This window comes from Lithobates pipiens, unplaced genomic scaffold (assembly GCF_037356315.1).
Source record: "Lithobates pipiens isolate NorthernLeopardFrog02 unplaced genomic scaffold, aLitPip1_a1.2 Scaffold_3, whole genome shotgun sequence".
In the NCBI taxonomy this organism is placed as follows: Eukaryota; Metazoa; Chordata; class Amphibia; order Anura; family Ranidae; genus Lithobates; species Lithobates pipiens.
In genome coordinates, this window is record NW_027507790.1 from 55,492,348 (window position 1) to 55,508,708 (window position 16,361).

At 45.2% G+C, this 16,361-nt stretch overlaps 1 protein-coding gene across 2 annotated transcripts in view; it reads right to left on the reverse strand.

The window, feature by feature from the left end:
• ANKLE2 (ankyrin repeat and LEM domain containing 2) overlaps positions 1 to 16,361 on the reverse strand; it is a 147,851-nt gene that overhangs the window by 103,144 nt on the left and 28,346 nt on the right. For both annotated transcript variants that reach the window (XM_077461722.1, XM_077461720.1), the window contains exon 3: positions 11,034 to 11,225. In XM_077461722.1, the coding sequence (XP_077317848.1) occupies positions 11,034 to 11,225 (192 nt within the window). The remainder of the gene's footprint in view (positions 1 to 11,033; positions 11,226 to 16,361) is intronic.

The window sequence follows — 16,361 nt, forward strand, 5'->3', positions numbered from 1 at the left end:
CAGTGCCGGCAGCTCCCCCCCCCCCCTTTTTTGGACAGCGCAGTATTTAGAATTCCACCCCCCCGCCCCCCCCCCCCCAAGAATACATATCGGCCTAAACGGAGAAAGAAATTTGTTTATATATATATATATATATATATATATATATATATATATATATATATATATATATATATATACACACACCGTATTTTTCGGACTATAAGGCGCACCGGATTATAAGGCGCACTAGCAACGACCGGCTGATAAAATGGATATTTCCATATATAAGGCGCATCGGACTATAAGGCGCACCGGATTATAAGGCGCACTAGCAACGACCGGCTGATAAAATGGATATTTCCATATATATAAGGCGCATCGGACTATAAGGCGCACGGTCGATTTTGTGAGAAAATTTAGGCTTTTACGTGCGCCTTATAGTCCGAAGGTTAACGTCAAGAGACCGGGTGGCTTTTTCCACGAATCTCCATCCCTATTGATCTGTGACTCCATGCGCGCCCATCTGACAGATACTGTTAACAAAGAACTCCAGCGATGTCAACAGGTCATATATAAGGCGCACCGGATTATAAGGCGCACGGTCGTTTTTGGGAGAAAATTTAGGCTTTTACGTGCGCCTTATAGTCCGAAAAATACGGTATATAATCTCTCTCTCTCTATCTATATATATTATATTTATGAAATATTGCTTTTTTCCCCAAAGCTGACGCGCCTTTTTTTGCAAAAAAATAAATAAAATAAAATAAAATAAAATAAAAACGCAGGGGTGATCAAATACCACCAAAAGAAAGCTCTATTACCTCTTTCACACTGGAGCAGTGTGCTTGCAGGATGTTAGAAAAACTCCTGTAAGCAGCATCTTTGGAGCAGTGAAGGAGCAGTGTATACACCGCTCCTCCCCAAATCAATGGGGCAGCACAGCTATGCCACTGCAGCAGCACTTTGCGGGTGGTTATAACCCTTTTCATGGTGCTAGCGGGGGTTAAAACCTCCCCGCTAGCAGCCGAATAGCACTACGGTAAAGCGGTGCTAAAAATAGTGCCGTCTTACCACTAGCATCCGCACCGTCCCAGTGTGAAAGGGGCCTATTTGTGTAGGGGGGGAACAAATTGTTTGGGTGCAACGTCGCACAACCGTGCAATTGTCAGTTAAAGCGGCACAGTGCTGTATCGCAAAAAGTTCCCTGGTCAGGAAGGGGGTAAATCCTTCCAGGGCTGAACTGATTAACTGAAGACTATAGGGGCTAAAGGCTCAGTATACACCAACAGAACTGGTGGACTAGGCGCATAGCAGTGCAGAAAGAGTTTATGTTCAAAAACATAAGCCTCCAAGTAATCAAATTCCTTAATCCCTGTGCAATGGTGGATTTTAAAGCAGAGTGCTCCTTGCAAGGTACCGTAAACAGGACCGCCGGCTCAAAAGATGGATACCTAGGTTGTGGCAGCAGCTGCTGCCGTTACCAAGATATCCATCTTTAAACTGCCGACATGAGCTGGCCGGTAAGTGGTTTTAACATGGTTTCCTATGGTACACATTTACATCTATGTTTTTTTTCAGCTGGTACGTTTTTGGAAAGGGTCAGGGACTATTTTACCGTAGCAAAAAAAAAATCAAGTAAAAGAAGAAGAAAAAAAAAAAAAAAAAAGAATTATATACAAAACCAGTGATCAAACCACACATGAGGTATTGCTGCAACCGTTAGAGCGAGAGCAAAAATTCTAGCCATAGACCTCCTCTAACTCAAAACTCAAAACATGCAACCTGTAGAATTTTTTTAAACCTCGCCTATGGAGATTTAAGGGTAAAAGTTTGATGCCATTCCAATGAGCAGGCGCAATTTTGAAGCGTGACATGTTGGGTATAAATTTACTTGGCCTAACATTATCTTTCACAATAAAAATAAATAAATAAATATTGGGCTAACTTTACTGTTTTTTTTTTATAAAAAAAAAGTGAATTGTTTCCAATAAAAGTGCGATTGCAAGACCGCTCCGCAAATACTGTGTGAAAAAAGTATTGCAATGATCATTTTATTCTCCAGGGTGTTAGAAAAAAAAAACTATATATAATGTTTGGGGGTTCCAAGTAATTTGAGAAAAAAAAAAAAAAAAAAAACACACACCTTTTACACTTGTAAACACCAAAATCTCAAAATGAGGCTAGTCCTCAAGTGGTTAAAATACTGCACCAGTTTTTTTTTTTTTTTATCATCTCATTTATCCCTTATATTGCAATAAAACCTAGTTTATTCTCCATAAAATAATTTTTTTTTGAATTCCTGGTATTCTCAAATTTCATTAAAACTGGGGAATGAACCGAGAATGATGATCTTCTCAATATTTGATCTTTCCACTAAATCCAGTAGTCTATGCTCTACCAGTATGTAAATCAATTCTGAAGTACGTCACATGCACGTGGGAATAGAATGTATAATCTAGTGTTTTCAGATTTTGCACGCTCCAGATATCTACAATTTGTTTTTTCTTTTTAATCCTACGTAATTGTTCATCACCCGTACATGGGACATACTATCTATAAATCAGATTCAGGCTAAAATTAAAGTCTCCTGCTATGATCACAGGGCCTTCTTTGAACTCCATTATTTTCTGATGGTTTCTAGACATCTTATTTTGTTTTTTGTTTTTTTTTTGGTTTTGTTTTTTGACAATATATATATACACATTTGCTAATGTTATTGCTTGCCTTTCAAGCACAAAAACATACCCTCTGGATCCACCATTCTCTCTCTCAAATTAAATTGTATATCCCTTTGCCAAACCTTTTTATGGGCTGCCTCACTCAGATGACCCCTGCACCTCTCCGACAAGCTATGCAAGATGAGCAGGTAAGGCAGCTCAGGGAGGGGGGGGGGGGGGTTCTGAGGAACAGGAGCTGTAAGTAGCTTGAGACATTTGGGTGGGAGCTTCACGAGTCTATGTGCTGACTCCCTGCTGGCTCCATCTTCAGACCCCTTCCTCGTGTCTTTGCTTTCCATGCCTTTTTGCACCTCCTTTTCTTCATGTGTTCAATAGGTTTTCCCTGCAACAATCCATTTTCTTACATATAACTTAATTTCTGAACTTATTTGTTTTGGTTTCTTTATATGAATAAATTGTATGGGTTGTTGCCAACGTGGTGAAAATTTCATGTCAATAGCACCTTTATAAATATATTTACCTAGAAAAATGGTGACGTGTGCAATACTTATTTCACCCTCTGTATGTACTGGCAGCAGATGGCACATGCCGTTCTGCCCCAGACAGACTGTTTCACCTTTTCCTGAGCTGCAAAACTCCTGGTGGTTGATACAAGGCACTGCAGTGGCCTAGTCGGGCTGAACCCGGACCACAAACCTGTGCAACTTGTTCGTCCAATAATCCAAAGTAAGGCATACTGCCCGAAGTTCCGAGATATTGGTGGGCAGTATTCTCCCAAGTGGAGACCAAGTCCCCTGAACTGTAGCCACCTCCAAACCAATCCCCCCAGCCGGAGAGACTGGCTTTAGTGGTTGCAATAACCTGGGGACAGAGCATTCTGGCAATCCCATGCTTAGATCTTCATGTTCCAGTCAGAGAGTGTGGAGTGGAACTGCACATAGGGAACTGCCTCAACGTAGATACCATTTCCTCATGCAGAAACATCGTAGGATTCCTTTTGCTTCTGATATTTTGCATTAAACCTGGATCCTTGCAGTATCCTGACATTGACACCCCATGTCCTCAAAGTCCAGCACCAGGGTTGGGAGCTTTGTGAACCCTTGGGGGGCTGCGGGCAGTCCAAAGGGCAATGACACAAAACAGCGATTTTTTACGGCAATCATAAAAACCTTTGACGAGTCTAAAAAAACTGGCACATGAAGATATGCATCGATGATTATAGACACCCAAAAGCTACCTCTGGCATTACTGATGGGACCAAACCCATCTGAAACAGGACAACATTTAGAAATGTGTCTAGTGTCTTGAGATCCAAGATAGGCCATGTCCCCATTTGATCTTGGGGTCACTACGGCCAAGAGTTTTACAATGAGCTCAGAAAATTATCCAAAAGTAAATGCAAGACCAAAAGGGCTAATAACGCGGCGGCGGACCCAAAAGGTTCCAAAAGGCGTACTTAACCTACCAGGGTCAACCTAAAGACGGAGCGAACCACCTCAGACTGCCCTAGCATCCTCTGACCCAAGATACTCTCAAAACAGCAGCCTTGAGTCCCTTTCACAGGGGCAAACTGCTCAGACGGACCTGAACGGATGCTCCATGCAGGTCTTTGGAGCAATGGATGTCAGCGGTGACAAGTCTGCTGACATCCCATCCACTAAATCCAGACAGATGGAAACCCTATTTTCCCACCATATTCCCATCTGGCAGGTCAGATGAAAATGGATAGGTGGCCCGTTTTCATCTGATCCCCCATAGTGGAGAGCGGAGCTCTGACAGATCCGTACCTGCACAGTGTGCAGAGACAGACCTGTCATCCGCCTGCTCAGTGGGGATCAAAGGAGCGATCCCTGCTGAGCAAAGTGGAGTCTGTACAGGAACACACTGGTGTAAAAGGGGCCTCAGACGTCACCCTCACACTGGAGGGGAAAAAAAGCTTACAGCACCTGGTATTTCCAGGCAGTCTTCCATCCAAGTACTAACCAGACCCGATCCTGCTTTGGCTCTGAGATCAGAGTGATATGGTCACAGTCCATTGCAGCCGTCGATGGTGCCTTTAAATTCTCCTAATGATAGTCTAATGCATCACAAATACCTGCAATGCCAGACAAACACAGTGGCTAAGATACACCTGATCCCACTGGTCTATTGGGAGATGCGAACACTGCCAGATTACCACCCAAGTCCACTAGACCTGAGGGCAGTGCACCCATCGCCCCCTTCTGGGGCCATTTACCGTGTATAACAAGTAGATAATGTTGGCAACACCTGACTATGCAGTCTTGCAGGAATGCAGGTCCATAGCCACGTTGGTCTACAGATATGCAATTACGCAGGTATGCATGCACATAGATATGCAGTTTATGAAAGTATGCAGTTCATGCTAGTATGCAACTATGCCCTTTTGCCCCTTCATAGCCATGCAAATATACAATTATACAGGAATTTAGTTTTGCATGCATACCTGCATAATTGTAGTACTACTATGCTGCACCCGGCATACTTTCTAGAAGCAAATTGTTTCATGAAAGAACTATGACAAAATTAACCGCACTTAGCCCCATACTAGTTTTGACTAGCCAAGCACATAAGCAAAGGCACCGTGAATACAGCCTCTATACTGCTTCAGTGTAGCCTAAATGCAAGCTCCTGCTGATCAATGCAAGCTACTCTGGAGACACTACTTTAAGTGTACCAATACCCATGCAGGGGTGTAACAGAAAACTGTTGGACGAACCCCCCAGGGGGGTCCTGTCTGGTCATACAGCTCACCACAAGTAGTTCTCACACATCATCCAGCCATAGACTCTCCATGTCCCTGCAGTTTCTCAGGAGCCACACTGACCCTTCAGCCCATGTGTACCTTCAACAATAGAAGAGAGTTCTGTCCTTCCACTTCCTGCCTCCACTGCACAAGAGTAGATAATACAAAGCAGCCCTGCTTCTCTAGTGGCTGGAGATGAAAACTGCAGCTCACTTGAAAAACAGAGCCTGACCAGCCAGACCAAACAGCACACTGCCCCCAATGGCCACCGGGAGAATGACCAGACAGGCAGATATTTTTTTCAAAGAAACACTGCAAAAATGGAAACTTACCATTCCCACCTCAGGACTTTAAATCATAACAGGGGTCCAACCTTCACGGCGGGATCTGTAATAAGAGACCTTTAAGGTCTCGGCCCCCCTTAATCTGGGGTCCACTCCCCTGGACCTGTATAGCATCCTGCTCCAAAGCGCCTTCGTCAGCGTAAACACTGCACAGGGTTCCATTATGCAGGGTCCAGTGCCAGTAAGGCTGCATTACAGGCAGAGGATCCTTCTCCTATCCAATGAGGCTCAGGCACCATCTATTTTAGCTATCCGCCCTTAGAATGGATCCGATTTCAGTCCTTTATTCACAAAATAACCATTTTCATACCTCTAGGTATGCTCCAACAGCACATCAGTGACCATCAGTATACCTTACAGACACTGACTGGGAAAAAAACAAAAAAACAAACACACTCTGTATAAAAGGGGTTATATAGGGAAGAACTTCCTGTTTGATCTGCCAGTGTCCATTCACCTATAGGTGGCGCATAACCCACATAGTTATGATTATAACCCGCTCTGTGTCCTATGATGTAAGATAATAGGATTTTTTGTACTCATCGTAAAAACCTTTTCTATGCATTTCACCGACCAGCAGCTCCTCTTTTAGCCATTGGGTTGTTACACCCACCTTTAGAATACTAGGCATTACATGTTATGTAACAAACAGAACTTTCCAGTTCCGCCCAGGGGGCAGTGCCTTAGGCAACAACCCTCCAGCCTGCAATGCAGTCATCAGTACGTCAACAAGCAGTAGAACGTAAAGAGAAAAAGGAGGGGCGGGTGCTGTGTCGGTCAGTGAATCTCTGACTAACTGGCTCACCTGGATCTCCCGATCCAGGAACAACTGAGATTTGTCCCACTTTGTTAAAATCTCCTTCTGCAGAACTCTGGTGTGGAACTGGGCATACGGTACTGCCTCGAAGGAGGCCACCATGAGTCCCAGGACTCGCATGCAGAAGCGAAGCGACGTCCAGTGGGGTTCATCAGCAGTTTTACAGTGGATCTGAGAGTCTGCAGCTTGTCTGAAGGGAGAAACACTCTTGCTTCCCTGGAGTCCAGAAGAAAGCCTAGGTACTCCAAACGCTGCTTCGGTTCCCACCACCGACTTTAGGTTCAACAGCCACCCAAATTCTTGTAGGGTCTGCATGGCGATCACCACATCCTCCATCAATTCTGAAGGTGCCTTCAGGAGGAGATTGTCTAGGTATCCCACGATCTCGATCCCACGTTGCCACAGCAACACCAAAACTGGAGCCAATACCTTGGTAAAGACTCGGGGGCCTGATGCCAGACCAAAAAGGGAGAGCCACAAACTGGTAGTGGGCTTCCCCGACTGCAAACCGGCAGAAACTTTTGATGCCAGAAGCATATGGGTATGTGAAGGTACGCATCCTGGATGTCCAAGGATGCCGGAACCGGTACAACCACCATTCGATTCAGCAGGTCCCTTAGGGATACGGGTATGCTGGCAGGAAAGAATGTTTGGTGGCCAAGAGAAACTTGTAGCCTGAGGAAATCAGATCGCAGACCCATTGGTCAGATAGTCGAGAGGACCACCTGGCTGCAAACTCCCGAAGGTGACCCCCCCACCCGAGACATGGGTGGGAGCAAACCCTGATGCGGTAGCACTTTTGTGCGCAGGCTTGCGGTTCCAGGGACGTTTCTGTCCTTCCATGGTTGTCCTGTCGGGCTGGGGACATTTGGACGAAGCTCCAGGCGGACAAAAAAAACGTTTGTGAGCGGAAAAAGAGGGCCCTTGCCTACGGCGTGGCTCCTTAGTCTTCCTGGCCTGTGGGAGTAGCGTACTCTTACCACCTGTGGCATTTTTAATAAAGTCATCCAAAGAGGCCCCAAAGAGCCGGTCGCCAAGGAAGGGAAGATCCGTCAGGCCTTTTTTAGATGCCTGGTCAGCAGACCAGCATTTCAACCAAATCAGGCGCCTCAGCACCACTGCTGACGCTGAAGCCCTGGATAACAGGGGGAAGAGTATCCAGGGCCGCGTCACAAAAAAGTACTTAAGGCCTTGCACTAGTTGGTCTGCTAGTTCCATACAGACAGGAGAAGCCTGTTCTCCCAATTTGCGGTGCAACAGTTCTGCCCACTCAGTGTCTGCGACACAAGTGTGGATGCCAGTACTGGTCACACAGCTGACCCCACAACCGTAAACAAGGAACAAGCCACTGCCTTTCTGTCTGTGGGATCCTTAAATGCAGGAGTCCCCTCTACTGGGATTGTGGTTACTTTGTTTAACCTGGGATACTGGGGGGTCCACGACCAGAGGAGCCCACCACTTTTTGAGAAGGCTCTCCTCGAAGGGGTAACACCGCCATGTATTTGGGGACCAAAAAGGTCCGTTGCGGTCGATCCCATTTCTTGTAAATGAACTTGTCAAAATAAGTCAGATATGAGAACACCTTGGGTGAACGGGCTGGCTTACGTGACCCAAAAGGGACCGCTACATCAGTGAAGGGATCTGCTGGCTCCTGAATCTTCAGGGTATCACGCACAGCTGTGATAAGTGCTCCAACAAGCACTTTGTCGGGCACGGACCCGGACTGGGAATCATCCTCACTGTCCGAACGGTCCTGGTTAGCGTCATCTGACACAACAGAGCAGGGGTCACCAACCTCAGCAGGACCCTAGTCTGAGTTAGAGCTCTCCCCAAAGGACGGGGGCGGCTTTTTAGTACCTTTGCGCCTACACACCGCCCCCATCTTGGCAACAAACTAATTGAGGACCGCCGACAAGTTGTCCATGGGCACCGCGCAGTCCGCAGGCGACCCGGTTGCAATTGCCTGGATTTCAGAAGAAACACCAGTTTCTGAAGCCATGCTGACCCTACCCTGTCTGTCACCTGAAGGGAACTTAGGACAGTGATGGTTCCACCCTCCTTACTGCTGCTGGCTGAGGGTCTCTTTCCTGCAGGACTCACCACCATGAGGGGTTCTGCGCTATCCAGCAGGTAGTGCCTGCAGTCTCTGTTGGCTCCCAGGTGCAGAGGAAACAGCTGCTAATGGCGATGAAACCGCTCTGAAGTGTGCTCAGGCTCAAAGAAAATGGCCGTCCAGCATAAGGACATAAAAACACAGGAGCACATGCTGCCGCTAGAGAACATGGAAAAACGTGTTCAGGCTTCTAGAAAATGGCCGCCAAGGTCCAGTATAGGGACAATCACAGAAAATGGCTGCCGAAGCCCAGGAGAGCATGCTTCCCATACCCACACCTAAAATGCCTGCCGAAATCAAAACCACAAGGGACAGGGAGAAAAACAACGGCGGTGAACACAGCTCTGCACAGGACACAAGCCAGCCTCATAGGTACCTCCAGGGACATGAAAAAACAGGGTCCAGGACACGGCCAGCATGCGCCACTGCCCCCTCACCCCCCCCCCCCAGGTGAGAGCCCCTGCAAAGACACAAACCGCTCTGCAGGGGGGGGCAGGAAGAGAAGAGAGGGAGGTGAGGGACCCCTGAATCGACCTCCCAGGGAATGCCCAGCCCCACCAAGGCAGGGAGAGTTGTACTTACCAGTCCTGAAGAGCTGGGAGATATTCCATTAGACCCACTCTCTGATCAGTACAGGGTGGCTGCTGGCCCGGCACACTGACGCAGACATCAGTAGCCAGGTTATACGTGTGCCCCGGAGCATAAAAGCTCACCGACCACCTCTGGAGCTGAGGTTTCATCGTGGCCGGCCTACCGCGGAGCTGAGACCTGCACACGCTCGATGGCCAGACTGGGGAGACTACAAGGTTAAGAGTATCCAGCCTGTCACCCAGCCGGCTGTTGATAGATCCTATGATATACTATCATCACAAAAAGCCAAGGTTCTGCAGAAGAAAAAAAACAAAAAAAAAACAAAAAAAAAAAACATGGACCGATGGGCCCGTCAGGGTTCCTAGGTCCTTCTTCACTAGGCAAAATAAAACAGATGACTGCATGGCAGGCTGGAGGGTTGCTAGCTAAGGGACTGCCTCCTGTGCGGTACTGGAAAGTTCTGTGTGTTACATAACAAGTAATGCCTAGTATTCTCCTAAAGGTGGGCACAACAACGTAATGGCTAGCTGAGTCAGTTGGTGACTAGAAGAGAAAGTGTTTTTTGTTTTTTTAAATATATATTGGGGTCAAATTTGGCTACATCCTGGAGTTGTGAGGCTAGGTAGCATAGTCTAACATTGGGACAATCAACCCTCTAGAGTCCTTCTGGTATTGAAAAGTAAAGTTTTACTCTAGTACTATGCTTTTTCCATATGCGGTTTCTAAATGGAGATCGATCAATATGGGTTTTTCTCTAGCCGATGCCGATATTTAGAAATTGGGGCAGCCAATATAGGATGCCGAATTTTGTGGCCGATATTTAAGGACGATTTAAAAAAAAAAAAAAACCTCACCCACTCCACCCCTTCCACCCTGCTTCTGTCACTCTACCACACACTTGATGTCCTCAGTACAAGTGGCACTGGTTTGGAACTGATAGATGGCACTGGCAGGTTTCACAATGACCCGAGTGCAACTGTATGTGAAACTGACAGAGAGGAGCTGTCAGAATTGAGCTTAATTTTGGGGGTGGGCGGGACCCAGCAGCTATCAAACACCAGCCAATGATTGCGCTGCTTAAGAAAAGGGGCGGGCCACACGTAGTGGCCCACCCAGATCCCATTGGCTGGTGTTTGATAGCTGCTGGGTCCCGCCCACCACTGACAAAGCTCAATTCTGACAGATCCCCTCTCTCCTCTCTGTTACATATCAGTTTCACACGCTGAGTGTGGAGAAGGGAGGAGGAACATCGCTCAGTGTTAAATATCGGCCCAATTTTGATAATAATCAGCCAATGCCGATCAAAAGTGGTCAAATATCGGCCAATATATTGGTCAACTTCAATTTCTAAATATGTTGTCTATGTACTCAAAATTCTGAGGGATCCAGACAAGAGCATTATGCAAGATTTAACGACCTGCCCACTGCTCATAGCAATTATACTGCAAGTGGGCGGCAGGTGCAGGCTTGACAATGTAAATGTCCAATGAGGCATTGCTCCTCACACATTCACAAGCTCTCAGACACTTACTGATTGCATGAACGGTACACTGAGCTGTGCGTGCTGAACTGTATTTCTTGATATGTGCATTCTTTAAGCAGGCCAACGAAAAACAGTCGACAAATATTTTTATAATCGATCAATTAGTTGTTTCAGTCCTATATCCAATTACAAGGCAGAAAATAAAAGCAAATAACTTTAAACCAGTCCGTCTGATTTATGCACATATAGGTAAACACTTACCTCTAAGAAGAGGAGAAATCTTTACAGGGGATACAGGCAATGAAGATTTGCTGGGAGAAGAATAGTAATCACATATTCCTCTAGCAAATTTTTCAGCATCATCTCTGGAATGGAAGGCCTTAAAACGTGACCCCTTGAGCATTTTCACAACCTGAAGTACTTCCTTCTTGTTCGTATAAATGTGCACATTTTCTTTATATAAAAAAAAAAAAAAAAAAACACACACAACACAGAAACAAATAAAAGGTTACTTTTTTAAATAGGAAAAATAGGCAATCACAGAACTTGAAATTTTCACTGTAACAGACAGTGTTATAATGATGCTCCATACAACCCCGGCATTGTTTTGCATGTGTATGCTGAAATAGAGCATATCCACAAAAACTAGGTGTCCAATAATGGATCTTTAATATGACTCCACTCCAGTAATCAAAATGTACAGCCTCTCTACCTGCTGCAGCTAAAAATCTATACAGACCCAACAGCAAAGAGAAGCAAGTAATCTTTAACCACTTCCAGCCCAAGGTAATTCTGACACTTCTCTCCATTTTTTTTGCTAGAAAATTATGTAGAACTCCCAAACATTATATTTTTTAGAGAACCTAGTGAATAAAATGGTGGTCACTGCAATTTATGTCACACAGTATTTGCACAGCAATTTTTCAAATGCAATTTTTTGGGGAAAAAACAAACACACTAACAAATTTTAATGCAAGAAAACACGACTACATTTTTTGGTAAAGTATAATCGATGTTACGCTGAGTAAGGCTTATTGTACACAGAAGTTTTAAAACCTCTCCTGAACGATTTAACTTGACAGATAGTAACCAACTTTTAACCACTTACGGACCGCCCGCCGGTGTTATACGTCGGTTGCAGATAGCTGCTATAACCCCAGTATCCTCTTCAGCGGGCAGTCCACATTCAGAGAAAAGTGGTCTCTGTGGCGGATTTGCCAGAAGATCATAGTTTCATAGTTAGTAAGGTTGAATAAAGACACTAGTCCATCCAGTTCAACCTGAGAGTCTACCCCTATCCCTGTACATTGCACACTCACATCAGTCCCTACCCTCAAGGAGCCCACAATCCATATACTAGGGCCATTTTTTTTTTTTTGGACAGAAGTCTTTGGAGTGTGGGAGGAAACTGGAGTACCCGGAGAAAACCCACGCAGGCACAGGGAGAACATGCAAACTCCAGGCAGGTAGTGTCGTGGTTGGGATTCGAACCAGCGACCCTTTTTACTGCTAGGCGAGAGTGCTAACCACTACACCACTGTGCTGCCCATCACTTTTAATCGGGAGCAGGAGAGGGGACCACCCCCTTCCCGCTGCGCTCTGGTGGTCTCCTTCACATCCGAGTCGCCAGTAGCAGCGGAGACTATTGTGTGCTCATGTCTACTTCCTGTAGCCAAGTGATAGGAAGGTGTCCTCCCACTCGGCTCCATAGCATTGAAGGGCGGAAGTGACGTCAAACCTCACTTCCGCCCAATGCTCTTAAAGAGGAGGAGAATTTTTATTTTTTTTCCCCTACTTTTTCAAATGACTATTTATTTTGCATTTTAGTGTAAATATGAGATCTGAGGTCTTTTTGACCCCAGATCTCATATTTAAAGGGTACTGTCATGCTTTGTTTCTATTACAAGGTAGGTTTACATTCCTCCTAATAGGAATAAAAAAGTGACCCAAAATGTATTTTTTATAAAGACAGTGTAAAGTGCCCCATCCCACCGAGTTTGCACACAGAAGAGACCGCATTACGCAAGTCGAGGTAAAAAAATGTCCTGGTTTAGATGAAAACCTGAAACCACCTTTTGCAAAAAGCTAGGATGAGGACGCAATACTACTACTCTATCCTTGTGAATGATTAAATATGGCTTTTTACAACTCCGATACCCTTCTTGTAGAAGAAATGGCTACCAGAAAAACTAGCTTCCTTGTCAAAAAGGACTAAAGGAATGTCGTATCGGCTTAAAAAGGCTGTTTCTATAACGTAGACAGAACTGAATTCAAGTCCCAAGGGTTCAGGGGTGCTCTAACCGGTGGATTAAGCCGCGTTACCCCCTATATAAAAATCTTCGGACTACAGAATGCGAAGAAAGCGGACGTTGAAATACCGATAAGGCAGAGACCTGGCCCTTGATAGTAACCCCATTTACAGAAAGACAAGAATTCTACCTATGACATACTTTATAGGATGCCAACCCCTGGATTCACACCAAGAAACATATGCCTTCCAGACTCTATAATAAAATGACTCTGGAAACTGGCTTCCTTGCATTAATCAAAGTAGATATCACTGAGCCTGTAAGCCCACGATTCTTCAGAATGTGGGTTTCAATAGCCAAACTGTTAAATTTAGCATTTGTAAAGTAGGATGAAACATTGGGGATCCACACACCTGAGCCTGTAAAGCACCCCGCCAGGAACATGGCTGAAAAACAAAACAAAAAAACAAACAAATCCTGGATCCCGGGGTCCAGCACTCTAAAAAGAGAAGTGTTAAAGGCAAAACCTTGTTTCTTCCAACACGAGGCCTGGGTACCATTCAATTTGGCCTGGAAAAGGCACTTTGAATGGATCCAGTTGCATAGCTTGCCCCAGCAAGGAATATTCCAGCGGAGCTCAGCACAGCACATCTTTACTCATGACCAACACCTAAGACACTGGCGAAAAAAAACGGAGGTATTCCTGGTAAGAGGAGGGGCTATATGGGGAATTTAACTTTTTGTCTAGGGTGTGCCATTGTCCATCACCTGAAGGTGCCATATAACCCATACAGTAATTACTGTGGCTCCATGTCCTGTGATGTATGATAAAGAAATGGCAGCGTCTATACCCGTCAGAGGTCGGCCTCTGAGGGTCAGAGATAGCCGGGAACCATCGGATCCATGGCCACCTCTATGGTAAACTGAAGCCCGAAAAGGATTCGTTCTCCGAGCCCTCTGATCGCACGGGGGTGGCAGAAGGGAAACAACCTCTCTTGCTACCTGTAAATGCAATCAAGGGGCTAAACAGCCGCTAAGATGGCTTTTACACTGTAGGAAATCGCTGGCTGAAAGATAAAAATATATAGCTGTAGGCATCATTAAAGATATCGTCACTCAAAGTCCAGGATGCCATATGACATCCTACGGACAGGAAGTGGTTAATGACCTGTCTGACATGCTGTCAGATTTACCTGAAAACAAATATCAACTGACCAGTCAGAGTGTGCACTGTACAGACATGCTTTTGCTGCTCAGTCCAGAACCAGCAGCAACAATACTTTTATTTTTTTGTTTAAAGAGAAGGAGGAAAACACACAGAGCAATGCTTTGAATCTGCAAAAGCGTAATAGTATGGGAATTGAAAACCCCACGAGCCGGGCAAATCTGGCATAGCTGCATCCAAAATGGGCCTTATATATTAGGATCATACCTTAAGTTAGGGTCGAAACCATAGAGGTCATTTCTGGGTTCAAAGCAATTGTTCTTCCCCAAGCAATAGAAGGGGAAAAAAAAGGGGGGGGGGGGGTGCTGACTTACCTGTAAGTTGCATATCTTGGAGTAAAGTACAGGACACAAGCAAAGTATTCATAAATCCCGAGTTAAAGGCTCAGGTAATGTGACATCGAAAAAACATGCAAAGCCACGCCTCAAGAAGGGCTGGGGGAAAAATTAAAAAAAAAAACGATTTAAATCTTGAATCGAGTTGAGAGGTCAAATAGATAAAAAATTTCAGCAAATCGATTTTTTTTCCCCCACCAGGACTGACGCTGACTGTTGGAATCAAACAGGAATTAATGTTATGCATATAAAGTTCTACACAGCTGTTTGTACAGCCGAACTCAGCCATATCGATACTTGCAGTCCCACATGTTTAAAGGATAAAGGAATGTCGCACCAAAACACAATCTGAATAGCAGAATGAGTTCTATTCAGCCCACCTGGAGTGTACTGAACTTCAAAGACAGTATGGCGCCGGGCTGTCTGTAAGGACAAAGAAGGTAATTAATGAGCGGGAGGGGCGTCCGAGATCGAGCCACAAGATGGTAACCCAGTCGGAGCAGTTGCAATTCATGGGCAGACACTGCCCCCCAGAGGCCAAGTATGGCAGGACTGTCCGATGTGGTTAGCCTGGGGGAGGAGACGCCCCAGAGACGCTGATTGGTCCACAGGCAAAGTAGGATGGGCTACGGGGTGTTTTTATCAAAAAGGGTTGCAACAATGAGTTCGGTCTCTGATTCCATCAGGAGGTCCAGTCACGAGGGTCGGATAAGTATAAGGCTTATATTGTATTCTGATTGTATGCTATGTATTATTGTAACTTCTATTGATACTTTATGCACGCTTTCTTATTTCCTTGGGAAATAAATGAGATTTAATTGATCTAATACATAACTGATAATAATAATAGATTGAAGTGATCAGTTACTTCACTGACACTGCGCCGGTCCTGCGGGCAGGAGTTTTTAGGCGAGGCCGCGGCTTCAGCCTAGTCCGCGAGGCCGGATGTCGCTGACTAAACTAAAAACTCCTGCCCGCAGCTCCTCAGGACCGGCGCGGTATCCATCAAAAAAATAAAAAAAGGAAATAAAATAAACTCGATTCGAATCATGAAGAGTTTTTTTTAAATGCAAATTTTTTTTGGGAGAGAGTCGCCCAGCTCTAGCCTCAAGTCCTCAGTTTTGTAGCAAGCAATGCAGAGTAACCACAGGAGGGTGGCCTGTTTCATTTACTATACTCCAAGATACGTAATTTACAGGCAAGTCAAAATTCCTAAACCATACAGTACAGGACACAGGCAAAAGTATTCAAAGACCTTGTATGAGAAGGGTGGACAGCTAGGCAAACAGACTGCTGCTGCAATAAACTTGCATCAGAAAGCTGCATCTGCAGAAGACTGCAACTCCACTTGGTAAACCGCCTTACAAACCTGGGCTACATAAGCCTGGTGCCAGAAAGCCTAGGAAACTCCCATTGATCTGATGGTATGGATGTATAAATGCATAGGAGGAGATTTGTCCTAAGAGTGAAAGCTCTAGCGATTAGATTTCCCATACTCCCATCTCCTAATTGTTAATCTGTTACTCTGACAAGCTGAATATTCATAAAGTGAATATAAAAATGAATTAAAAATTAACAAATAAAAAGTCCAAGACATGAATCATGAATCTTCTGTATGTGCGCCAAACACCATGCAGTGCTAAAGTGCAAATACTTCAAATAAAGTGCTTCACCTGAAGTGGTACAGTAGGTGCCGCCGATATTGTGTTTCCAGCATGATCCCGTCGCGCAGGTTCTTGGCGACAGGCTTCTCTAACCAGCGTGATCCCGTTGCGCTGGT